Genomic DNA, 25,819 nt, shown 5'->3' on the forward strand with positions numbered 1-25,819 from the left:
CATCATGAGGTTCAAAATTTGAACCTCGACAAAGTCGAGGTAAATACCTCCCTTATGTGTTAGTCACTATTTTAAATGTTAGTAGTCGTCTGTGATTTACCTCCTCCGTGTTGACCCTTGGGATGGGCTGGCGGGGGCACTGAGGGCGACCATATTCGTCTTTTTTGCCATCACTATCTCATCAAAAAGTATTTGTTTACTTATGTTCATTTTAACATTAACACTAATGATTTATGTATCTCATAGTCCACTTAATTATTTTAAAATTATATCATATTAAATAAATATATTTTAAAATATTTAAATTATTATTATTTTTAATAATAATCTTATTTTTAAAATTTTTTTATTATTTTCTAAAAAAATAATATTAAATTTTTTAAATATATTTATTAAATAAAATAGATGTTTATTTAATTTTTAATAAATAAAATTTTTTAAAAAATAAGCACACCACATTGTTTCTACGCGTTCAAATAAAATAAAGGATGTTAAAATACCCCTTTAATGCCAATGAGTATCCATTAATATATATGTATTGTAGATGCCCTAAAAATTGAAACACTTCTGTATATTTATTTTTTACCTCTAAAATACCTCTGCTTCATCGTTAGAAATAAAATGATTTAGAGAAGACATGCGCTTAAACAGGCCCTTCAATTGCGAAGCCATGGGCTGAAACAGGTTGTTTTGTTGGGCCTTGCCGAAGCCGTGCCTTCTAGGGTTCCATCTCGTCTCGTCTCGTCTCGTCCGGGCCTTCGCGCATCGCCATTAATGGCGAGTTGAAACCCGTCGCAACCATCATCGAGAAGCGTCTCCCACCAGCGAGGTTGATGAGTTCGTCCGACTTCAATGGATGTCTCCCTGTTGACCTCCTCGTGCAGATCCTCGCGCGGCTGCCCGTCAAATCCCTCTTCCGATTCAGGTCCGTCTGCAAGATACTGTGTCGATTGCCCTTCGAGAAGCACTTCATCGAGCTATACTTCCGGACCGCCCCTAAAGATCCTATCTTGCTGCTGGAATACCCCGAGTCCGGCGCATTCCTCTCCGTCGACCGATTCCGAGATGTCTCCCCCTTTGCCCTTGGGTTTTTGAACGATAAGGTCAATATCAGGGCCTCTTGCCATGGGTTGACCTGCTGCTCCAGTGTCCGGAACCGGGGCGTCTACTACGTCTGCAATCCCGTCACCCGTGAATTCCGAGTGCTGCCGCGAACTAGGGACAGACCTCTCACTCGGTGCCAGCCGGAGTACGAGGCCACCCTCGTCGGTTTGGCGTTCGATCCCTTTTCTTGGAACTTCAACGTCGTCCTTGCTGGTTTCTATCGCTTGTTCGGCCACCGGCCTCGGGACGATTTCGTCTGCCAGGTGTTCGATTCACAGACCAATTCCTGGAGCCGATCGGTTTCATCGATGAACGACGAGTTCACCCACATGAACCGATGCCAAGTCGTTTTTTCCTGTGGCTTGCTGCATTGGCTAACGCAAAGCTGGTCTCACTTGCTCGTCTTCGATCCGAAAAGTGGAGTCTGGAGCAAAATGTCACTGCCGGACGAGGTGCTGATGACAAGGTCTGGATCAAGGCTCTATCTTCTAGAGCTGGAAGGCTCAGTCTCCGTAGTTCAGATAACCGGCATGTTGATGAGCATTTGGGTCTTGACCAATCATTGCACTGAACTATGGACTTTATTCGATACAGTTCATCTTCGGTGCATCAAAGTGCTTGCAGCCAGTATATTTCCCATCGGCGTGTCGAGAGATGTCATCTTCATGGCGACGCAGAAGAAGATCATGATCTACAACCTGAAAGACAAGGTGTGGAAGGAGTTGTACAGTGTAAATGGCCCTGTGACATATCCATTATGGTTCTCAGCTTATGGTTTCAGAAGCACACTCTTCCCCTGTCGTCAGCGACGAGCTTTGTAGTATCCTCGAAGAATTCCTATCCCTTGTGATTTTTCGATTGATTAAACTGCATGCCATGTACATATATACGACTCCTCCGCTTTGTTACCATCATTGTTTTCATGAATGTTCATTTTTTTTTTTACTGTAATTCTTCCAAATAGTTTGCATTCTTGAGGTGCTGATGAGGCAATCCGAGGCCAAATGTTTGTTTTGTTATTGCATCTGAATGATGCTTTGTATAACAATGGCAGCAGTTCATGAGGAGTATCGTCAAAAACCAATTCCACAATGGTCTTCAGTTTCTTACCAAGTCATATGAAGTTCTTCCTTTGAAGTTTGAAGCATTTTGAGTGAACCCAAGTAAAAGCATCGAATCCTTAGCTTCCCGTCCATGTTTTATCTGAATAACAGATATTGAATGCAAAATAAATAAAGGAAATATTTAGGATTTTTTGAAAAAAAAATCTCTACTTGAGAAGTTTTGGTTTTATTTTATTTTTTCATTTAAATATAAATTTATTTGGGCAAAAATCAAAATAAAATTAGCATCCTTTTTCTTTAAAAAAAATATAAAGTTAAATGAGCTTTGCTTTATTCTGAAAATATTATTAGATTAAGTTAGGACATAGCTCAGAAGCTAGGAATAGTTTTTACCAGATCAGATAATATTCATATAAAATGTATTAAGTATCATGTCTTAATCATTTATTTTTTTGGTTGAAATATTATTTTAATCTAAGTTATTATTCAAATAAATAAAATTAAAATGATGTAAAATTATAGTTTAAAAGTTAGTTGTTAGTATCTATACATGTTGTAAAAGCATGTTGCAGAAGCTAGCATCTGTTGTAAAAAAAATAATTAATTAAGTTGGATAACGTCAAGTTTGGGGTGGTCGGTTCAGTCCCACGGAAGTTTTCCACCGACCACTAGGATAAATCAGGAAGCGCTCTCAACGGACAACCCAAGAGTTCAACATCCTTTAATTGTATGTCTTATTTGGAGGAAATATTTCTATAAATTCGTCATAGCTGGGATTCGAATCGTGAGTGCCTGAGTGATAATCTAAATATTCTATTGTTGTACCATAATCTCAAGGGTCATTTACACGTGTTGTAGAAGCATGTTGTAATAACTAGTTGACCCCACAGGTCATCCGAGTTGGTATGTGGTGGGATGCTTACCACATATGATTGCGGGGTCGAAACTCAGGGTAGTCGGGACGTAAATCTCCGGTCCCTGTGTAACTCACCCCACCTGTCACATACTCGCTCAGGATGCTATGATTTACCTCCCTCGTGATGACCTTGGGTCAGGTGCGATGGAAATGCTGGGGGTGAGCGATTTCGTCTTTTGTGTAATAACTAGTTATTAGTTTTTATACCGTTGAATGATCAAATAATATATTATAGATATTAGTTCTAAAAGTTAAATGTTAACTCTTGCAGTCGAATGATTATCTGAATATTTTTTGATAGATAACATACTTTAGATAGAACATTTTAAATGGAACGTTTTAAACAGAAATGAAGTAGAGACCATAAGAGATATTCGTTTATTATTATTATTTTCCTTTTTTAATTTTTTTTAGAAAAGATTCGCTGATTTAATAAAATAATATGTTTTTTAAAAAAAAAAACAAAAGAGAGAGAAGATAAATAGCCATTTACCCTAAAATATAAATTCTTCCCCATGCCCTTGGGGCTTATCTATTGAGACCACGACGAGGCCAGCGACCAGTGCTCTTGGTCCTTGGAGATTCATGGTGGCCGCTCGCATGACGCCTTCTTCTTCCTCCTCTTTCGCTTGGCCGCGGTCCTTCCTGTTTCACTACCCTCAGACGCATGAGCCTTCATCTAGGAACTTTCCGTTGGTATCTTCTTTGAAGAGGCTCTCGCTCGACGTAAGGAATAGCCGAAGACTGGTGACTGCCGGAGCCAAGAAGAAGAAGAACAAGATCGACTCCCATAGCTTCTACGCGAGTCCAGAAGAGGCCACCGGGCCCTTCCCTGAGGCTGTTCTGCTTAAAAAGGTCCGACCTTGGAATGACTCTTTTGAAGTTTTTGCTTTCAAGTTACATTTCTGGCCGCTTCAAATCTTTCAGTTGATTCAAAGCATTAGGGATAAGATTAACCATTTGGTTTTGGAATTGGTGAAATTGGGTAGAAATATAATTTTTTGTAGAGAATACTGCAAAGTTAAGCTGTCCTAGTTTTGCTTCAATATGACAACGCTGACACAATTATTGTTGACAAGTAAGGATGCTCTCTATCCACCCTCTACTTTCAAGTAAAAGTAAATTAAAGTACAAGGATGTTCACTTATTTCAAGATTCAACTTTCCTCAAAAGAAATATAAATAACGATCATGAATGCACAATTATACATGAATTACAGGTTGAGAGTCACATAGACGATATTATTGTTGTATCTAGTAGCATCAAAAATACTTCCACTTAAATGCTTGGGCTGCCAATTGCATAGGCATTCATTAAGATGAGAACTGCCAGGTCAAGGCTCTTGCGGTTCATATCGGTTCATATGTTCTTGTTTCTGACTTGCACATACAACTTAGTCTCAACTCTGAATTTGACTTAATCACTTTCTCCTGAAATCAGAAAACTGTTACTGAGGATGGCAGAGTTTTGCCTGAATTTGCTGATGCCGAAGAAGGTTAAGTTTGTAATCTTAGTCATTTGGTAATGCATCTTACAGTTACTTGCAGTTCTAGTAATGGAAACTGATTCTTCATTTTTTTTCACAGAAAAGCTTTACGAGTTTTTGAGTCTTCAGCTAGAGAGCGACTTGAATCTTGAAAGAAGTGAGCATTTTAATCTTTATGTAACTTTGATTCATCTTTCTTGGAAATTAGTCAGTGATTTTTGTCACTTGCTTCACTACATATTTTTTACATCACCTTTGAAACACATGTTGCCTTTTAGGGAAGAAGATGATTATTGCCTCAGGTTACTGTAAAAAGTCATCTAAGCAGTTTTTATGTAATCGTGTAGGATTGTTAACTGAGATATCCTAATTAATATTTTATCTGCAACGATATTCTGTATATGTGGTTCCAGTAGAAGATGAATAGATCCTGAATAAGTTAACATTACAAAGGAAACTATGGATTTTCAATCATATGTTGTTTCTTAAACATTACCTTATTTTACTTCTATTTGCAGTGCGTCACTATGAAGTGGTGTATCTTATCCATGAAGACCATGCTGATGAGGTTGACAATGTCATTTCCAAAGTTCAAGGTATTATCTGTACTCATTTAACCAAACCATTTAAGTTGCATTGTTTGGATGGATATAGTCTTATTGTTAAACAAACTGTATTACTACTTACGGTGCTCCTTGATATGTTTCTGATTGTTACATTCTTGCTTCTTTTGAGGGCGACAAGGGAAATTGTAAGCTATCTTTTTCTACTTCGTTAGTTAGATCTACTTGCTGTCCAGAATTTTTTATTAGGATAAGTGCTTGATAGAGAGTCAGACACCAATGGTAACGTGGAACACTGGAGCAAAATTGTAAGAGATATTATTTAAGTTTCTTTAAATGTTTTTAAGAGTTCCCATTTTGTTTCTTCCTCTACGGATTTACATGTTCAAGATTTTATAGAAGGATAATTTTGTGTTACTAGAGAGACTTGATAGTGTTAGGATCGATGGTCGCGGCTAGAGAGGGGGGGTGTGAATAGCCGACCCCAAATTCTCGTTTCTTTCTACAAATCAAGTTAGCGCAGCGGAAATACAATAATAGAAACGAGAACGAAGAAGATCAAACCTCAACGCGTTGATGTAACGAGGTTCGGAGATGAGACTCCTACTCCTCGGCGTGTCCGTAAGGTGGACGAAGCCTACCAATCCGTCGGTGGATGAGACTCCGGAAACCCGGCTAATAATCACTCCTTCTGGGTGGAGAAACCTCGCCACAATGTTTTGCAAAAGCAATACAGGAGTAGAAAGCAGCAAGAAGCAAAATACAATACAAATGTATGAAACACCTTCGCTTACTTGCCTTCTCTTCGACTGGATGAAGCAGCAGCTTCTCGGATCCAACCACAACAGCAACTGATCAGTTGGTCCCAGCCGAGTGGAAGCTCACAAAAAGCTTCAGGAACTAAGAGCTCAGCAAAGCTCGCAGAAGAACTTGCAGCAGCAAGAAGAAGAGGCAGTAATAAGAAGAAGAAGAAGCTTCGGAGAAGAAGTTGCAGCCTAGAATCCCTCAGCCTCTTTTATACCTGCATCCACCTGCGAAGAAGAAGCCAGAAGAAACTAGCCGTTGCTACGCAACGGCTAGGATGAGGTTGGCACGCTCTGATCGGTCACAAGACCGATCAGGGCCCTGATCGGTCCCGACCGATCGGGACCTTCCGAAGGTGATCTCCTTCGATCGTCTCGATCGGTCAAGACCGATCGAGAACTTCACCGTATGCTCGATCGATCACGATCGATCTGGCGACCGATCGGATAAGCAACATAATATTGTTGGTTACCGATCGGTCACGGACCGTCGATAACCAATATCATCGGATCGGTCACGGACCGATCCGGTTTAGAGCTCCCACCTAAACCCTACTTGGTCACGAGAACGAGCTAAGGCCCTCTCGACTTCGTCCGGTCCGAGAACGAGCTACCGAGCCCTCTCGACCCCGGTCAGAGAACGAGCTACCGAGCCCTCTCCGACTTTCCGTGCCAAGTCTCCATCTTGGTCTTCTCCGTGCCAAGTCTCCATACTTGGACTTTTCACGTGCCAAGCTCCCTGCTTGGACTTTTCACCAGATGTCTGGTCAACCTTGACCCATCTGGATTTCCCTTGCCTGGCTTCACTTACCAGGACTTCCAAACTGCCTAGCTTCACTCACTAGGTCTTTCCCTTGCCTGGCTTCACTCACTAGGTCTTTCCCAAGCGCCTAGCTTCACTCACCAGGACTTTCTCCAACTGCCTGGCTTCACTCACTAGGACTTTCACTTTCACCTAGCTTCACTCACTAGGATTTTCACCTGGCTTCACTCACCAGGATTTCCCGATTGCCTGGCTTCACTCACCAGGACTTTCACTTTCACCTAGCTTCACTCACTAGGATTTTCACCCGGCTTCACTCACCAGGATTTCCCGACTGCCTAACATCCCAGTTAGGACTTCCCAGTCAAGTATCCGGTCAACCTTGACCTACTTGACTCTTCTTCATCCAACCTGATCAGTATCTCTCCGCATGGACAACTGCACCTGCATTGTCCATGTCTACATGTCTTTCTGTATTGTCAAACATCGAAACCATGACCAAGGTTTACGCTTCGTCAACTAGGTCAACCTTGACCTACTGGAAATTGCACCAACAATCTCCCCCTTTTTGATGTTTGACAATACCTTTAAGTTAGGCTAATCCAATAGCCTCAACTTTCTTCATGCCACTAGGTAATGAAACATAAGTTACAACCTTACATTCTCCTTCTAAGAAGGCAACTTCCTTCTTAGATAATGAAGGCCTAACTTAAAACCCTTCATTCTCCCCCTATTGGCACACATCAACAAACTCTCCCCCTGAAGAGTAAGTTATCGTTGTTCACAACTTCACTCGTCGTGATCAACAAACTCTCCCACTAACTCCAATGTTCTTCCTTGAACATTCTCTAGACATTCTTCCCCTTTTTGACACACATCAAAAGGAGTGAATCAAGGTCAAGAGTTTTTTCCTAATGAAAGTCCCATACCTTTCATTGAAACCCTTAATTTCCCCCTTGATACTAAGGTCAACAATTAACTTAGTGATAATCCCATATCACTCATCCTCAAAAATTTCGACGAGTAAAAACTCCCCCTAAAAGTCAACTCCTCCTTGACTAATGGGTAAAACTCCCCCTAAAGGTCAACTCCCCCTTGACCATTGCACCAACAATGTCTTGGTGAGTTTCAAAACTTTAGAAACCTAAAACACCACTTCCCGAGCTGCAATTTCAGACAAACAGTCGAAATTCAGCAGGTTGGCATGCCCTGATCGGTCACCAGACCGATCAGGGATTCCCTGGATCGGTCACGGTGACCGATCCAGGAACCCCTGGACCGATCAGAATCCCCTCTGATCGGTCCACAACTCTGATTTCTGATTTCTTCTCCCGAAATTCAGAAACCTCTAGAAAATCACAGAAAATTCTAAAAATTGTAAAATTTTGATGATACACTCCTCATAACATATACTATCATGGAAAAATAGTTTTCTATGAAAATAAGTTCCATTTTCAAATCTTGATACAAAGTTCAAAAGTCTTTGAAATAGCTCAAAGTTACTTATCTTTGTATCAATTTGTTCAATGATGAATGCTATCACTAGAAAAGCTTCATCAAGATTTTTCAAATCAATTTTGAAATGATTTTAAACCCTTCAATTTAAGATCATAATCTTAGGGCTAAATGTACCTGACTTGTACATAAGCTTTTCCTATGATCCTCCAATTTAGAATTAGGCTCATCTAGGTACAAGAACTATGCACCTTGATCCTAACTCATCATCCTAATATCTCACACACATCTAAGGTGTATCAAATACATCCAAGTCAATTTTGATGTGAGATATGGGTCTAGGTTATCTTAAACTAGATTCTCATGCATTTTCTAAACTACAATTTGATATCCATATCAAGTTGTGTTTTTGTCCTTAAATCAATTTAATTGATTATACATGCAAGAGATGATGACATGGCATAAACTAGTATCATAAATGAAAGCATGTACCAATGTCATGATGTCATGGCATAAAGTATGAAACTTAACTAGAGCATGACATATAAATAACTTAAGCATTATCATGACATTTCAAATGATAGTAAATTAGATATGATGTCATGACATGGCATATGACAAACAATATATGGCAAATAACATGTAAAGGTATAGAAAATACCTAATTCTAGCCTCAGTTGCCATTTTTGACAATGTTGATCATTTTGCCATAAGTTCTATATTCCTAAGTGTGATAGACCTCAAATCATATACCAAAGATGTTTAGATCACTACGTGCCAACTAGATTGACTCTAGAAAACTTCTCAAATTTGATTGGCACATTCTAATCACCTTAGGAATAATTCTTAATTTCATTTTCAAGGCTTGATTATACCTTGAAAATTCCTAAAGTGCCACCTTTTGCCATGATTAGGTTAACTACCTATTCAAGTAAGGTCGGCACACCCTAACTCATCTAGCGTGATGAAATCACGCTCCTAGGAACCCAATACCTATTTGAGCTCATTGGGTTCACTAAATATTCACTAGGGATGACTTCCCTAGCAACCCTCCTAATGACCCTCCTAGGCTTTGAAGCCTTGGTCATTTGGGACTCATCAAGATCAACTCTAGGGGTGACTCCCCTTGTGACCTTGATGATGGTCTTCCTAGCCCTAGGTTTTGTTCCATAATCGAATGGAACATCATGGTAAGTGGGCTTGACCACTTGGGACTTAGGTTTGTGACCCAAACCTTTCTTGTCCTTGGACTTGGGTTTTTGACCCCTATACCCTAGAGTCAAATCCTCAAGATCCTTTTCTAGAGAGTCAAGTCTTGACCTCAAGACTTGATTTTCTTTCTCTAATACCTCAAGCTTTAATTTATCATTTTTCTTTGAGGTATTCCTAGGCATATGTCTAGATGATTTGGGATTTCTACCTAGGTTTTTCTTAACCTTAGATGAGTTAATTCTAGGGTTAGCATTTCTAGAATTGTCCTTACCTAGGTTAACATGTTTGGCTCCTAAGCACGTGTATCGGTTACTATAGTTGTCATGCTTATTATTATTGACAATAGCAATAAGGCTACTAGCATGCATCCTACTAGAATTGCAAGAATGTGCCTTAGAGATTACCTTAGGGTTTGCCTTAGCTCCCCCTATAGACGTGCTCGGTCTCTTGTCCTTGTGAGATTGCCTCCCCCTTGGACATTGACTCCTATAGTGTCCCCTTCGCTTGCATTGGAAGCACACCACGTGCTCCTTGCCTTTGCGTGTCGGGACTCCGGCTTCCTTGACCTTTGGCGCCGATGGAGTCTTCCTAACCCTGTTTGGACACTTACTCTTGTAATGCCCAAATTCCCTACACTCAAAGCACATTATGTGTAATTTATTTGAAATTAAATGGCTTGAGTTACCTAGGGTTGAGGATGGATGTGAGCTCTCTTCTTCATCCCTTCCGGAGGTAGAAACTTCTTCTTCTTCTTGCTCCAATCTTGAAGAAGAACTCTCCTCCTTTTCTTCCTTAGATGTTGAGTGGCCCTCAACTTCTAATTCCATGCCTCCATGAAGTGAGCTACTTAGCTCACTTGACTCCTCTTCATGACTTGAAGTGGAGCTTCCCTCATGGAACTTGGCCAAGTTGTTCCACAACTCCTTGGCATTGTTATATCCACCTACCTTACACAAAACATCATTAGGTAAAGAAAATTCAAAAATTTTCAATACCTCATCGTTGACTAGGGATTGGTGGACTTGTTCCTTGGTCCACTCCTTCTTCTCTAGGGTTTCTCCTTTCTTGTCCATCGGAGGCTTGAAACCTAATTGAACACAACTCCAATTTTCAAAGTTAGTCATAAGAAAGTACTTCATTCTTACCTTCCAAAACGCGAAGTCGACGCGATCGTAGAAAGGTGGAATTGTGACGTCTTCTCCAAATAACTCCATTCTCTAGCTCGTGCTCCCCCGGGTGTTGATCCAACGAAGAGCGACCTCGCTCTGATACCACTTGTTAGAATCGATGGTCGCGGCTAGAGAGGGGGGGTGTGAATAGCCGACCCCAAATTCTCGTTTCTTTCTACAAATCAAGTTAACGCAGCGGAAATACAATAATAGAAACGAGAACGAAGAAGATCAAACCTCAACGCGTCGATGTAACGAGGTTCGGAGATAAGACTCCTACTCCTCGGCGTGTCCGTAAGGTGGACGAAGCTTACCAATCCGTCGGTGGATGAGACCCCGGAAACCCGGCTAATAATCACTCCTTCTGGGTGGAGAAACCTCGCCATAATGTTTTGCAAAAGCAATACAGGAGTAGAAAGCAGCAAGAAGCAAAATACAATACAAATGTATGAAACACCTTCGCTTACTTGCCTTCTCTTCGACTGGATGAAGCAGCAGCTTCTCGGATCCAACCACAACAGCAACTGATCAGTTGGTCCCAGCCGAGTGGAAGCTCACAAAAAGCTTCAGGAACTAAGAGCTCAGCAAAGCTCGCAGAAGAACTTGCAGCAGCAAGAAGAAGAGGCAGTAATAAGAAGAAGAAGAAGCTTCGGAGAAGAAGTTGCAGCCTAGAAGCCCTCAGCCTCTTTTATACCTGCATCCACCTGCGAAGAAGAAGCCAGAAGAAACTAGCCGTTGCTACGCAACGGCTAGGACGTGGACCGATCAGGCTTCATCCTGATCGGTCCACAAGGGTCCTGATCGGTCATGGAGACCGATCAGGTCCTTCCCTGATCGGTCCCATGACCGATCAGGACCTTTCCCTCCCGAAGGTGATCTCCTTCTGATCGTCTCCTGATCGGTCTGAAGACCGATCAGGAACTTCACCATATGCTACTGATCGATCACTGATCGGTCTGCTGACCGATCAGATAAGCAACATAATACTTCTGTTTGGTTACTGATCGGTCACCAGACCGATCAGATAACCCAGCGTATCACTGGATCGGTCACCAGACCGATCTAGGTTTAGAGCTCCCAGCCCTAAACCCTACTTGGTCCTGAGAACGAGCTACCGAGCCCTCTCCGACTTCGTCCGGTCCAGAGAACGAGCTACCGAGCCCTCTCTGACCACAGTCCGGAGAACGAGCTACCGAGCCCTTTCCGACTTTCCGTGCCAAGTCTCCATCTTGGTCTTCTCCGTGCCAAGTCTCCATACTTGGACTTTTCACGTGCCAAGCTCCCTGCTTGGACTTTTCACCAGATGTCTGGTCAACCTTGACCCATCTGGATTTCCCTTGCCTGGCTTCACTTATCAGGACTTCCAAACTGCCTAGCTTCACTCACTAGGTCTTTCCCCTGCCTGGCTTCACTCACCAGGTCTTTCCCAAGCGCCTAGCTTCACTCACCAGGACTTTCTCCAACTGCCTGGCTTCACTCACCAGGACTTTCACTTTCACCTAGCTTCACTCACTAGGATTTTCACCTGGCTTTACTCACCAGGATTTCCCGACTGCCTGGCTTCACTCACCAGGACTTTCACTTTCACCTAGCTTCACTCACTAGGATTTTCACCTGGCTTCACTCACCAGGATTTCTCGACTGCCTAACATCCCAGTTAGGACTTCCTAGTCAAGTATCCGGTCAACCTTGACCTACTTGACTCTTCTTCATCCAACCTGATCAGACCCTGATCAGTATCTCTCCGCATGGACAACTGCACCTGCATTGTCCATGTCTACATGTCTTTCTGTATTGTCAAACATCGAAACCATGACCAAGGTTTACGCTTGGTCAACTAGGTCAACCTTGACCTACTGGAAATTGCACCAACAGATAGTTCTTATATTTCAGAATGAAATGGAATATGGTTGTAAATATGATTGGGTCCAAAAGAAATCTGTTTAACCTACAATAGACGTACATATCTTATCTACTAGCCAACTTGAAGGTTGATTATTGGTTAAATATTTTGGAGTTCTTTTTGAATCCTGATATAGATTGGGACTGGCAACACAAATTGGTCATATTTAGCTGGAATGAGAGGTGGATGCTGTAAAGAGAAGTAGCATCTACATGCAACACTCTTCAAGAGTAGAGAACAAAACATTATCAAATTCTTAATTTACGGGAATAATATGGGGCCCAGTCATGAGAGTTGCAATTGTAGATTTCTTTTGAGTTTGATGTGATTTTCTCACACTGACTGTCACCACATATCTTTCTCCTATAAACTGTTATTAGTTAGGTCTTACAAAATGGTAATCGTCTTCTGCCATTACCTTCCAATTAGGCATTCCTATGTACCAGAGTTCCTTTTAATCTTCTAGGTAGGCAATGTTAATTGATATCTAGTGCTTTTCCCCCCGGAATAGGGGAAGAACCTACAGCTAAGTTTCTGAGTGTGTCTCACTGGTGGTGCTCCTTGCCCTTTTTGCTATTTTGCATCCAGAGCAATTCCTGATATTGGCAAGGAGCCCTCTCTAGCTCAGTTTCTGCTTAAATTTCATTTTTTTTTTAAAATTTATTACAAGTACTAATTTCCCATTTATACATAATTTAGGGTAGACTATGATTTTGATCCACAGTGAGATTTGCTGAAGAAATATTTTGTTGTATGACAGTTTTTTCATGGACTTTTCCTGCATTTTGATGTTTCAACTCTACTTTTGCAGAATTTGTCAGGGAGAAGAAAGGCAGGATTTGGAGACTGAATAACTGGGGTCTTCGCCAACTCGCATACAAAATAAAGAAAGCAACGCATGCCAATTATGTTCTAATGAACTTCGAGATTGATGCAAAGTTCGTCAACGACTTCAAGAGCATGCTGGATAAGGACGAGAGGATCATTCGGCATCTCGTTATGAAACGCGATGAAGCTGTCACAGAAGACTGCCCGCCCCCTCTGGAGTACCACACATTGCGCTCACAGCAGGAAGAAGCCGATGATGAAGACGACGATCTGGACAGTGAAGATGACGATTGGGATGACGACATGGAGTTGGAAATGGCTGGACAAGATGGTTTTGACGTTGAAGCTGATGGCAACATTATAATCATCAACTCTGACGATGAGGAAGACAATACAGATGATAGCGCTGTCACAAAGACAATGTTGAGGACCAGTAAGGCAATGAGGTAGCCTACTAAGCTTGCTATAATGCTTTACTCTGCTTAATGGCTTCCACCTTTTGAGCAGTTTTGTAATACCTGAATTGTTTGAATTGATACGTAGAATATTAATGTATTATCTTCAGAGCTGTTTAAAAATATTTTTGTGGAGAACTCTCATTTGTGAAGAGATTTCTTTGTCATGCCTCTCTCTTTACCCGCATGTAATATATTACAATTTATTTTATATATTATAAATGTAATATATTACAATTTATTTTATATATTATCAAATGTATTTTGAAGGGGAGACTTGATATAATGATAAAATTATTGTCGTGTGATCTGAAAATGGTAAGGTTGCATATAATAGATAGAACCTTCCTCGAGACTGTTATGCACCAAACATTTTTATTTTTGAAAGTCATAAAAAATAAGCCGCATAGTCATCTCTTTGTTGTACAACATTTTGTAGGAGAAATAGAACTTTTACTATGATCTCATCTCTGTAAAGATAGGAACTTAATGATAAAACACCCCTTTCCCACAAAGCTCCTAGATTCCACATGTGGTTAGCACACCAATGGCGGGTTTTTTTTCGAACAATATATTATTTGATTGGCGCCGAACTTTCCTAGATCATGAAACTTTGCAACGCCTGGTCCAAGTAACATGAAGCTGATCTGCGAAGATAATCAGTTAGCCAAACTGTTCTTAGTTTCACAAGGATCGTTGTTTGATGGCTCAAGGCTTGATCCTCCCAAGTGTGGCATTTTTGTTTCCTGGTTTGCAATCATGGGGTCTTGTTTTGGTCCTGAAAGCTCAATTTTGCAGTACCACAAACGCTTTCACCGGACGGCAGGACGCGGTGGGTGACCCGGCGCAGCATGCTGTTTCTGCAAATCTTTGAATCTTGCGATAAGTTCTTGGAAAGTTGGTCTGAGTTTCGGTTCCCTGCAAGCACAAAAAAAAAAGAGAAATCAATAAGGTTCAGTTATGAATGATAACACATCTACAGACCAAGAATTAACCTCTGCCAGCAGCTCTGAATTATCGATACCCATTGCTGGTCCAGATCTGCTGGTAGATCCAACCTTTGATCCATGAACCCTACAGCCGCAATGACCTGGATAACCAAAAAAGTTAGACGATGGACCTCTTAGGGAAAATAGGAACTAGACCGATACACCGATTCTTCTGTTCATGAAACCCTAATAACATACAAGTTAAATGTTTTATAAACTCCAATCTTGTTTCACAGAGATCGATAACCAGACATCACTAGTAGCGAGATGCTGATTAGATTGGTCGTATCATTTGGGGTCTTGTTAACGTTCAAGTCTTGTCATCATACATCTAATACATACTTCATTGGCCATTCATTAGCTCACCAAGTGTATTCGAATTTTTCTCATGAAGATCGCCTAGTATGACAAATGGCAACAAGCCGAAGGTATCCATGTCGACAAAATGATACTCACCTGCATCGAATTGAGATTATACCAAGGGATTTTCTCAGTAACAAGCTCCCACAATACCACACCATAGCTGTATACATCCGACCTATTTTTCCAAGAGAATACAAAAAACTACATTAGTCTAAACAACAAAAAGAAGATGGATCGGCCATAAATGCCTACAGAATAATAGCTCAGCATACTTCTCGTCTGAGGGTTCATTTCGAAGAACTTCTGGAGCCATCCATTGAGGCTAAATACCAAGAAAACCATTTAGGATCATGAATAAGTGTTAAGAGTACAGTACAACAATAGAATCTGTCAGTGCCACTACCGTTCCTTTCCCAGATTTGGTGGTCAAATAAGTTTCATGCTTCAGGCGCGAAAGCCCAAAATCACCAACCTGTTTGCAAATATAGGTAACTAATAGAGGATTGTGACTGTACAAAGTGGGATAAGCTATTAAGATTTTGATGCAAATATACCTTGACAGTCCAATTCTTGTCGACCAATAAATTTGATGACTTTAGATCACGATGGATGATTATAGGGTTGGAATGATGAAGATAATTCATTCCCTTTGTCTATAACCAACTCAATTAAAACACAAAACCACAACTATATACATGCAACTAAAAAAGGAAATATGAATCACATTAACATTAAAAGCAATACAACTAAGAAGAGAATTTGATTGACGTAAGCAAACAATGCAAGATCAGGGATGATTGATGCGCACAACCCATACAATAGGAAAGTTGTTCTTTTTTGTTTCATATATTGGAAATCTAAATCTTTCAAGCAAGGATATCACAAATTACAATAGGAAAGTAGTTCTTTTTTTATTCACATACTGGAAATCGATGGACTAAATCTTTTGAGAATTCATACTCTATTCATTTCAAACTTCACAAGGAACCCCCAACCATTCACTTGAACACTTCATACTCCTCCCAAACCTTCCAAATGAGACACTGCCATCACCACTAAACATGCAATAATTTTAAGAAATGGTCTCCAACATCTAGATCCATGTTCGATTCAATGATCATAATTGAGTCTGAGAAACAGTCTGCCACCACCATCCTACCATTATGCTTCACCTACCTAACTTCCACATGATTTGACACATCCAACTCCAGGTGGGTTTCTTTCACTAAATATCTTCACTCATTTTAGTTTGATTATTCAACAAATAAAATCAATGAATTTGTAAGGTTGTAACTAGGAGTTTTTTATATGTTTTATTGTTCAAGAGATACTAACGAAGATATCAAAGATAGGGTAAATGAATGATCGAAAAGGAGTCGTCAATGAAGTTGTGTGATTGTTGTATGCCTATTAGGGCAAAGGAAACAAGGCAGGCTTGGAAGATAGCCATAATTATAATTCATATTTTATGTATAAAATATTTACAATTTTTTTACTATAAAAGATAAGTTATTTTTAAATATATAAAACTTAGATATAACTAAACCTATTTGAAGCTTATATATAATTAACTATATTTAAATGTAGACAAATTCAAACAAAAAAAATAATGCAATACAAATTATATTTATATTGCAAAAGATTATATATATAAGACTAATAGCTATTAATCAAGATGAAACATAATAAATCTATAAAAATTATATTTTCCAGAAGATGTGTGTTTATATAAATAATTTATTTAATATGATAAAAATTATGTAAATTGTGTATGTGAAGCAGTTAAATTAGAAAAAAAAAATAATTGCTACTACTAAGCTTTGAATAGGTGACCCACAGTAAGCTGTATTGTTGCCTTTCAACCAGGCCACAAATCCAGTTGCATCCTGTTTTACTGATTTCTGATTTATAACTGGATTAATCCAGTTTTTGCCGGTTGCCGGTTTCATAAAACGGACAGGGTTTACCACCGGATCTTGGTTGAACTGGTTGAATCAGCCAGTCCAGTCTGGTTTTAGAAACCTTGATGCCCACCAATACTTGATAGATCAAGGTGTGAGGCAATTAGGAAAGAAATATCAGTGTGGTTGTTTTATGTGAAGTTAGTTGGATTCAAATTTCAGAGGCATACAATTTGATTCTGGCTTGAGAAACCATACTTACAATATCTAGGGCCATGAGGATTCGCTTTCTCCAGTCCAATTTCGTTTTTCTTTGCAACAAGCGAAACAAACTCCCACTGCATTCAAAATTATTGAATTTTAAAACTGAATGTTAATAATCAATCTATTTAAATATTTCATCTTGTTTTAATATATAGATATTTCAAACTATTGAAATGAATCCTGCTCCAGTATAACTAAAATTGCACAACAGTAATGGGCAGATAGAATCATCCAACTGCTAAAAGTTCTATACAGCTGTGACAGTAACATAAGAAAGTATCAGTTTGATACTCTGATGCCAATATTACCCAAATCTCAGTGGTGGGACAAGAACTATGTACCCAACTCCAAACTGCTGGGATCTATGTTCATGGAACTTCGTCTCATTACTAATTCTATCAAAAGATTGGGTAATTTTCCAAATGCCCAATGTTCAGTAGTTTTTTTGTTTAAAATATCTCTTAAGGCTTCACTAATGTCAAAATATCTCCAAAGGTTTTCATTTTATTATCAAAATGTTCCCTCTCCATATAGCAAGTGAGTAATTGAGAAACTCAATGTATATGAGGGACATAATGCAGCTGAATTATCTTATGTTTCATGCAAGGTTGTAGCCTAGGAATATGACAACTGGATATTCCTATTCTCCCTTATTGCATATCCAGCTGACCTTTTGATAAGGAAGAGACAGCATTTGGAACAAAATGATTCTTACATTAATTTTGTGCTTTGATTTGAATAGAGAGTTGAGTACCAACCGTGGAAGAAATTCAGTTACAATGCAAAGGCGATTAGGAGAAGCGACCGCACCCATAAAAAGAAGTATGTTCGGATGGCGCAGCCTCTTCATGAGTGACACCTTAAAATAAAGCAATATTCAGATTCAGTCAAAAATATATAAATCAGAGAGAATAGCCTAACTAGTACATACTAGTCAGTAATATACTCATAAGATTGTAAAAATCCAATTGGAAAAGAGATTCTTTAATAGGAAAGGCATATAACTTGAAGGCTATTAAATTAGAGAAATTATGAACCAGAGCTCAAGTGTAATCTCGAATTTTCAAGTCTTGGCTACTAATCTCCTTTTTGAAGTTGTGGTTTCATGATGAGAAATGTCTATAATATTCCTTAGGGAAATGAACAAGCTACATCATTAAGCTCAAAACAAAGCAAGCATACTGTACGGTAACAATTGCAACAATCACAAACTGAGTTAAGCTAATTATTGAAATCTACAGTTATGGACTTTTAATGGAAAGCTACATGAGATTGGCAAACACCCTATATTGCGAAAAGGGCTGTGAAAATTGGATAGGATAGATAAGAGGATGAACCATGGAAATTCAAACAAAATTTTATAGAAGAAAACTAGAGACTCACAAGCCATAAGGGAGTCTAGAGTCTGGTTGGTTGGGTAATCAGGAGTTCGTTTATTGGTATTCATAAACTATATTTTTATGCAAAAATATAAATTCATGAGTAAAATCCTTTGCTATTTCAAACTGAGGAAGTTTGGTAGCTAGTTTATGTTTATTGTTAATGACCCAGTCAAAGTACCAATTACTGGAAGGGAAAAATTAATGGTGTGAACCTCCATCCAAGAGCACAAGAGTAGTTGAGACTTGAGAAACCAGAGGCAAAAAACTGATGATATAAATGTGCAACTGCCCTAAACTAAAGTGATTTGTTGATTTAAGCATAGTGAGATTTTTGTGTGTTTATTTTCTCAATCAGTGTTGAGAAATCTAATCTTCTAATTATCATATATGTCAAACTAAGGACCTTGTAGCTTGTACAACAAAACATGGTTTAAAATCTCGTATCATACCAGTTGAAACTGCCAAAATGTATCAGTCCGATAAATTACCGAAACTTGATACTACTCGGCACCAAGACAATGTCTTCTCAAGTATCATGTATCATTCGTGTTACACTCGACACTCCTTGGCATGTTAAAATTGAGTTATTTTTTTTAAAATAGTTTTCTTCTAATGGAAAAAATTTAAAAAAAAATAAAAGTATCTTATCTTTTTTATTTTACTTCTTCATCTCTTTCCTCCTTCCATCTCCAATTTATCACCAGCACTATTCATCGAAACATCGGCATAATACCAAAACAGTATCATTCCAATCAAAGACAAAAACATCGACACAGTTCAAGATTTCGAACCGTGCAACAGATATCCACAAAACGTAGAAGTGGAAAGGAAGGGCATATTAAAAGGGAAGTATGAATAGGCAGAAGGCCATTCCAAGAACCAAATTTGTGAAGGAAAAAAAACTTATTGTCTCATCTTAGTTTCAGAATCTCCAATTTTTGAGTTAAAACATTGAAATTTAGCTACTCTAATAAAAGAACCTCACTCGCAGAAAAACAAAATATATAGAACAATTTGTCATTGCAAACAACAAACCACATAGAAACTTTGGTAGGATCGCCAAAGCAAGCATTATGCCTCGACATATTGATTTATGACCGTCGATTTTGCCCAATGAATATTCACACTGAATGAAATGTGTATGCTAAGTGTCACGGCATCTACCATTTGATCCACCTTGTGCATGATAAACGTGATATATATCCTAACCTAGTACATCTCATGTGAAATCCTAAGTTATATAATATGCATATGTATTTTCACAGTATACACTATCTTAACCTGAACAAGATTTAAAATACTGGTTCCATTACCAATTTTGAACTATGAATGGACATAATATTGTTCTAGTTTTCATATGTCTTGGTATATGACAAGGGTTGGCTAGTCAGGAGTACACGAAGAGGAAAGAAAGAAAGATGAGGAAAGAAGTAACATCCACTCATAGCCTCCACCATCACTCTCAATCATTGTTGATTGAGAGGTGGGAAGGGGTCGATAATAGATAGCAAGTTAACAAGTTTCGATGAATGTGTTAAGAAGTTATTGGGTTGGTAGAGTTTTAGGTTACAAGAAGGGGAGTGTTCTTGATCAATGATAAGCTAGAATACAGGTAAGTTCAATGGTCAAACCAATTTTAGAGATGCTGTATCAACGAAGGTAACACGGATCTTGAAAATTAGTAGCAATGGTGTTGAGGTCACTCCTTGTCCATCGTTCCTCGCATTGCTTGGTAAGAAGGTAACATGAAGGTAGTGTTTTATGACCACAATGATTGCAAGATCTTTGATTGGCAGCATCAAGCCCCTTGGCATTGGATCTCAAGCAACTAGCAGCAACAATGTCAAGATAGGTTCTTGTCTATTGTTCCGTGTTTCACACAGCATATTGAAACATAACAAAGCATCACCTAACAAAGGTGAAACAACGTTGGTAGATGCATGGACAAGACAAGTAAATTTGCCCATGTCAATGCCTTCTCTGCTTTGGTCTACATGCAAAACAGTGTGCTGACCTGACAAGATGGAACTTCACATCTTGACTTAAAAATTACTAATAATATAGTCTTGGATAGAACTTGGTGTGAGAATAAGATTAATATAGTCAACCACAAATAGTTGGGAACAGCATGGTCTGATGATGATATACTATCAAAGCAAGAGAGCTAGACTATGATATCAATATAAAACATATTGATAAAGAAGTTATGGCTTATAGCTTCCCAAAGCACAGAAAGGTACACTACAGCAGCTGAAAATGAAAGAACATGAGGGAGAAAGCTAGAAAATCAGTTAAACCTTTAGCATTTCAGAATAATGGCTGCAGTTTTAATTAACGCGCAAGAGAAAAATAGAAGAAATGCCATTTATGTATAAGAGCAATTAGCTTCTCAATGTGCCAAATATTGATAATGTGTAATGCATGTAGTGTCTTCAACATACATAAAACCAATTTTGTTTCAATCACTGACCTCTTGTCTAAAGGAAACTATCAAATCATCAGAATATTCATTCTTTGAGAATACTTTAACTGCAACATCCTGCAAGAAACACAATAGGCAGTTTCCACACATAAGAAAAGGCACACTGTCGTTTGAACATCAGATCTCCCAATGCCATGATATTAATTGGTAATGGATTAAGAATTTGTTCAATCTGACATTTTTGGCCTCATCGAATAAATTTTATAATATCCAAAGCTTCTAGGCTGATAAAATAGATCACATGATTGGAAAACATACACATCACCCATGACAGTGATCGAGAATACTACTAGAGGAGCAAGGCATGAACTCTTCCCTCATAAAGAAAGAAATGACTGGGAACACAATTTTTTAATTAATAAAAAGAAAAAGAGAAGTAAATGCTCACCGAGCCATACCACAGAGCATGATACACAGTTCCACAAGAACCTGGAGAAGAAGAAGACATACACAATAAGTGATACAAGCTTAAGCTGTAACAAAATTGATGCTACAAACAGTCCATTTATTAGGCAGATCTCTACTGGTTTGATAAATTTAACATTTCTAATCAAGCTTTCTACAAAGTGCTAACACGAGATGTTGCAGTTAGTTGGCAACAATCAACAAACATATAAGAATGACTAGTGACAGTAGGACATCTAGCTTGAAAATGTTAAGAATTTTACAGTCAGTATACACACAATAATCAGACAAGCAGTCAATCTCAGGAGTTGCTTGAATCTAATGCACAATCAAACTTCATAGTTGATGTTTTGCCCCCACACACCATAATAGAATGTTGTAGCAGTAAGGAAGAACTGACACTTAGTTGAGATGGATGATACACTACTACATATATAAATTCATTTTTTTTTTCATTTTGGGGTGATACACTTCTCACCATATGCTATCTTAAAAATTGTATATATGGTCTCTGCTCTTTATTGCTAGATTTTTTTTTTCAAAGTTCTCTATCTACGTATTCTCTCCCTCTACTAATATCTGTTTGTGCTAGTTTTATTCATTTAGTGTTTCTTGAATGAGATAAATTATCCACATGGTACATCAAATATACCTATCTTAGTGATGCTCACCTCTACAACAGTTGTTGCTATTCTTCCAAGTCACATCATGCTTTTATATCTATCATTGTGGTTTTCTTTCAGTTGACTCCATTTTTCAGCTCTTCACGCTCTCCATCTATTATTTGGGCTTAAGCATTTGGAGCAAGTTTATCAGACCTTTCATATTATTGACTCAATTGTCCTATCTGGAAAAGTTCATACTAAAAAGCCCCTGAAATCCCTCTTCACCAGTAAGCAATGTTTTAATCAACAACAAAACCTTTACAACAAAGATAGAGGCAGTCAAAGTTAAAATGTTCTATAAATCAATTTTAGGAGACAAATTTGCTTTCAGTAGGACATGATACTACCACATCTACTAATCAATTAAAAACAAATGGAAGGGAATAATATGAACTTCTATGAAATTTGAAGTTGGAATTTCCTAAGACTGGAAAGAATAATTAAACTTAAATACGGTCACGTACAAAAGAATTATCACAATTCTGGCCAGATTGCTTCTTAGCAACCAAAGCGCAAAACAAAGAAAGCTAGAGTTGCAATCAACAAAAAGAATCATGCTGATCAGCATACATGCTTTCTTTACAGACTTATTAAACAAATGGATCACAAGATGAAGAATTTTACCTTGGCCTATCTGTTCTCCAATTGTAAGATCTTCCCATAATATCTCATAATCTAAGCAGTCAGAATCCATATCCATCCTCTGAACAGTGCTGCTGCTAGTGCTACAATTGCTGCTAATACTACTCGTGCTGTTTGCATTATGAGAGGAGGTTCCAGAAATATTACATGTATGGTTGTTTTCAGTCACCTGGTTGTCTGGTTTTCTACCAGATTCAGATGCTTCTAAATTATGGTCGTCATTTTCTTGATCACTATGAAGCCATGGCCATACAAACTGCTTCTTTGCATCATTACCATCATGCTCATGCCCTTTCCAAGGCCATGATATACCCTTATTGGCAAGAAATGACTCTGTCTTGCTTATGAGCTTTAAGATACTGGGTTTTCCTTGATCTTCATCCTGATTTGATTTCACTTCTTTTCCAGGAGATTTTTCCCCCACTGCATCAGAGGCATCAAAAGGTACCACTTCTTTGGTTGTGCTAGGCTTAGCTCCACTAGAAGAACCATCCTCCTTATGGTCTGATGAAACTGCATCATGATCACTGCAGTCTCCATCCTTAGCTCCGTTTTCACGCTCCTTACTGTGCTCGCCTAGTTTTATCCGTGACCAAACTTTGCATGTAACTTTAGTGGCCTGTTTTGGTGATTTTAAAGATCAAGAAAGAATAAAGTAGAAGGTAGATTGACATAGCCATGTTCTGTTAAAAGAAATAATTCTTTGAAGTGCTTCAAGGGCATACAATCTTCAGGTTTATAGAAATGCAACAAGTTATACTCACCAGCTTTGTGATTTTGGATGCAATAGCAACTTGAATGGGCTGCTGAAGATCAGAATCATGCTTATTCATCAAACGTATTCTTGGTTCACTTGTACCTGCTTGCATATTGGTAGAAGTTGGAGGGGATCCTAAGTCCTGAAAGGACCTTGAATCGCTTGACACGACAATGATGCCAACCAAACTACCATCATCATCATAAAAGGGGGTGTTGGTGAGAACAACTACAAAACGGTCTCCTAGCTTGTTCTTCACAGGAAACTTTCCTGTCCAACTCTCCCCCATGGTTAAACGTCGAACTATCTTCCCAGCGATGTTGAAATCACAAGCATCAACAAGCAGCTGAATTGCATGCTTCCCTAAAGCTTCAGATGAAGAATAACCATAAAGCTTTTCTGCTGATTGATTCCTACAAATGAATTAAGACCATTAAAAACAATTTGAAATTCACAAGCCAAGATTCTGAGCAGTATGAAACAACAAAAATGACCACACTCTTGTATTACGATTTGATCAGGCAATTTATAAATCTATCATCAAATAGCTTCCCGGCAATCCTGTGATACGACTTATAACAAAAAGCATGTTTATGAACAAATAGTAAGAAAAGCATCAAAGAGCTATGGAAGAGAGCTAACCAATAAATTATCCTGCACTCGGGATCAAATATATGGACTGACTGCCCCATAGATTCCAAAATATTCAGGCACTGCCTTTCCGAGAGGCCAATGTTGACCGCACTATCACCTGCGCGAATCATGCTCCGCCTCTCCCGGTGCATCCTTGACGGGTGTCCAAAGGAACCCGAGACCCTGCCGCATGCCGATGCAGCTCCTTCGAGGCCTCCACTCTTCGGTCGCGGTAGCGGAGGCGTCATCCGCTGCGGTGACACAGACTGAGACCGGGCGCGGTCGGACCGGCGAGCACCGCCATCATCCGCCGGCCTCAGCCTCGACATCTCCTGCTTCAACTGGGCATGCCCCACCTCCAGCTCCTGGATCTTCTTCAGCAGCTCGTCTGCTGAGATCTCCATGCGCCCCAAGGCAGCTCGTTCAGCGTCAGAAGAGGTGTGGAATCAACTATAGAGACGGTAGAGAGGGCCCAAAGTCATCCAAATCTTAGAAATTTTGGAGATAAGGTCTTCTGTTCTTGGTCAATGTCAAAGGCACCTCCTTTAGTTAAAGCGAGGGCTCACTGAAGTTCATCTACGTCGGCAATGGCGAGGAACAGGTTTTCAGATCAAATATGACCCCTCTTTTTTTTGGATTTTTAGCAAAAGAAATGGCGGCTGGATTTTTCTGCTCGAATCTAGCACTTTTTCGCACCAAAGGTGCCCTATCTCTCACGGAAAGTGCTTCCTGGTTCCTCTTTCAATTTTCCCAGCAGAGGAGATCGTGTTTTCTACAGAAAGATGGGCGCTTTTTAGATCAAAGATGCCTCCTTTCTTTCTTTCTTCTCTTTCTTTCTTCCTTCTTGGCACCTCTCGATCTCTACCTCCGCTGATCCACTTGCGGCTCAGAAGCCTCTGTTAAACCGCTACTTTGTTTGCTCTGTTCAAAACGTGTGCTTTGGACTTGCTCCTTGTACCACCTCCACAACCGCAACTTCTTCGTATCAAGGAACAAGCTTTGACATTTCTTGTGGACAAGCTTGGCAATTATCCATACTCCAGATTACCACAATGCCCTCTTCCATGTCTGCCCATATGATTCTTCACCGTGGTAAAAAGATATACACGCCACAATCTCGTGGATTAAGCATTGAACTGTAGCCAGAATCCAAGTTAAAACCTACACAGAAACATTTGCAATAGGTTTAGAGAAAACTTGCTGCGACTGCTCGACCTTCGCTTCCAACTTGCTGCCTGCCGACGGCTGCTGCTGTTGCTTTTCTTTGACAAACCTCATCAAACGAAGCTGGCGTTTGCTTGCAAGCAAGTTGGCGTTGCGGTTCCTTCTCTGCCTTGTAAAAATATATGCATTTAATATTTCTCGCAAGTTTCAACTCGCCTGAATTCATGGCAAGAATAGCTCGAAGAAAATAACATCCAAATCCTAAAAACTCTCCATAAGCTCCCGCATCAAAACTAAAAAATTCTATATTTTTCATTATTCAAAAAAAATCTCGACAATTCTTTTATTATCCTGCTATCAAAAAAAAAACTTTATGACAACTCTTTTAATAAAACCTAAAAAAACATTTTAATATATAAAAACAAAGAAAAACGAAAGAGCGGCTCGTTTA

At 39.2% G+C, this 25,819-nt stretch overlaps 3 protein-coding genes across 3 annotated transcripts; 2 read left to right on the forward strand and 1 right to left on the reverse strand.

Moving 5' to 3' along the window:
* The first annotated feature begins 533 nt into the window (after window positions 1-533).
* Window positions 534-2,167, forward strand: LOC122023143 (F-box protein At5g49610-like). The gene has a single exon (XM_042581234.1). The coding sequence runs from the start codon at window positions 834-836 to the stop codon at window positions 1,923-1,925; it is 1,092 nt and encodes a 363-aa protein (XP_042437168.1). The 5' UTR covers window positions 534-833; the 3' UTR covers window positions 1,926-2,167.
* Window positions 2,168-3,605: 1,438 nt separating this feature from the next.
* Window positions 3,606-13,873, forward strand: LOC122023152 (acidic leucine-rich nuclear phosphoprotein 32 family member B-like). The gene is made up of 5 exons (XM_042581242.1): window positions 3,606-3,939; window positions 4,525-4,579; window positions 4,671-4,727; window positions 5,089-5,166; window positions 13,250-13,873. The coding sequence occupies exons 1-5, from the start codon at window positions 3,670-3,672 to the stop codon at window positions 13,714-13,716; spliced, it is 927 nt and encodes a 308-aa protein (XP_042437176.1). The 5' UTR covers window positions 3,606-3,669; the 3' UTR covers window positions 13,717-13,873.
* Window positions 13,874-14,293: 420 nt separating this feature from the next.
* On the reverse strand, window positions 14,294-25,590 carry LOC122023162 (probable serine/threonine-protein kinase DDB_G0282963). Its single transcript, XM_042581252.1, has 13 exons — window positions 24,214-25,590; window positions 23,579-23,984; window positions 22,797-23,433; window positions 21,491-21,531; window positions 21,091-21,159; window positions 17,997-18,097; window positions 17,237-17,312; window positions 15,628-15,726; window positions 15,477-15,545; window positions 15,346-15,395; window positions 15,167-15,248; window positions 14,717-14,811; window positions 14,294-14,639 (listed from the first exon to the last, which is right to left on the reverse strand). The coding sequence occupies exons 1-13, from the start codon at window positions 24,606-24,608 to the stop codon at window positions 14,534-14,536; spliced, it is 2,226 nt and encodes a 741-aa protein (XP_042437186.1). The 5' UTR covers window positions 24,609-25,590; the 3' UTR covers window positions 14,294-14,533.
* Between the last annotated feature and the right edge of the window lie 229 nt (window positions 25,591-25,819).

This window comes from Zingiber officinale, chromosome 1A (genome assembly GCF_018446385.1).
Source record: "Zingiber officinale cultivar Zhangliang chromosome 1A, Zo_v1.1, whole genome shotgun sequence".
In the NCBI taxonomy this organism is placed as follows: domain Eukaryota; kingdom Viridiplantae; phylum Streptophyta; class Magnoliopsida; order Zingiberales; family Zingiberaceae; genus Zingiber; species Zingiber officinale.

Bases quoted from the DNA above. Each gene is read 5' to 3' on its own strand.
- LOC122023143 (XM_042581234.1), top strand. From the start codon at position 834: ATGAGTTCGTCCGACTTCAATGGATGTCTCCCTGTTGACCTCCTCGTG.
- LOC122023152 (XM_042581242.1), top strand. From the start codon at position 3,670: ATGGTGGCCGCTCGCATGACGCCTTCTTCTTCCTCCTCTTTCGCTTGG. The intron at 4,580-4,670 runs GTTAAGTTTGTA...TTTTTTTCACAG, and splicing joins ATTTGCTGATGCCGAAGAAG to AAAAGCTTTACGAGTTTTTG. The intron at 5,167-13,249 runs GTATTATCTGTA...CTACTTTTGCAG, and splicing joins TGTCATTTCCAAAGTTCAAG to AATTTGTCAGGGAGAAGAAA.
- LOC122023162 (XM_042581252.1), bottom strand. From the start codon at position 24,608: ATGGAGATCTCAGCAGACGAGCTGCTGAAGAAGATCCAGGAGCTGGAG. The intron at 21,160-21,490 runs GTGAGCATTTAC...TGTTTCTTGCAG, and splicing joins ATGCTCTGTGGTATGGCTCG to GATGTTGCAGTTAAAGTATT. The intron at 14,812-15,166 runs GTGAGTATCATT...TTGGTTATCCAG, and splicing joins ATAATCTCAATTCGATGCAG to GTCATTGCGGCTGTAGGGTT.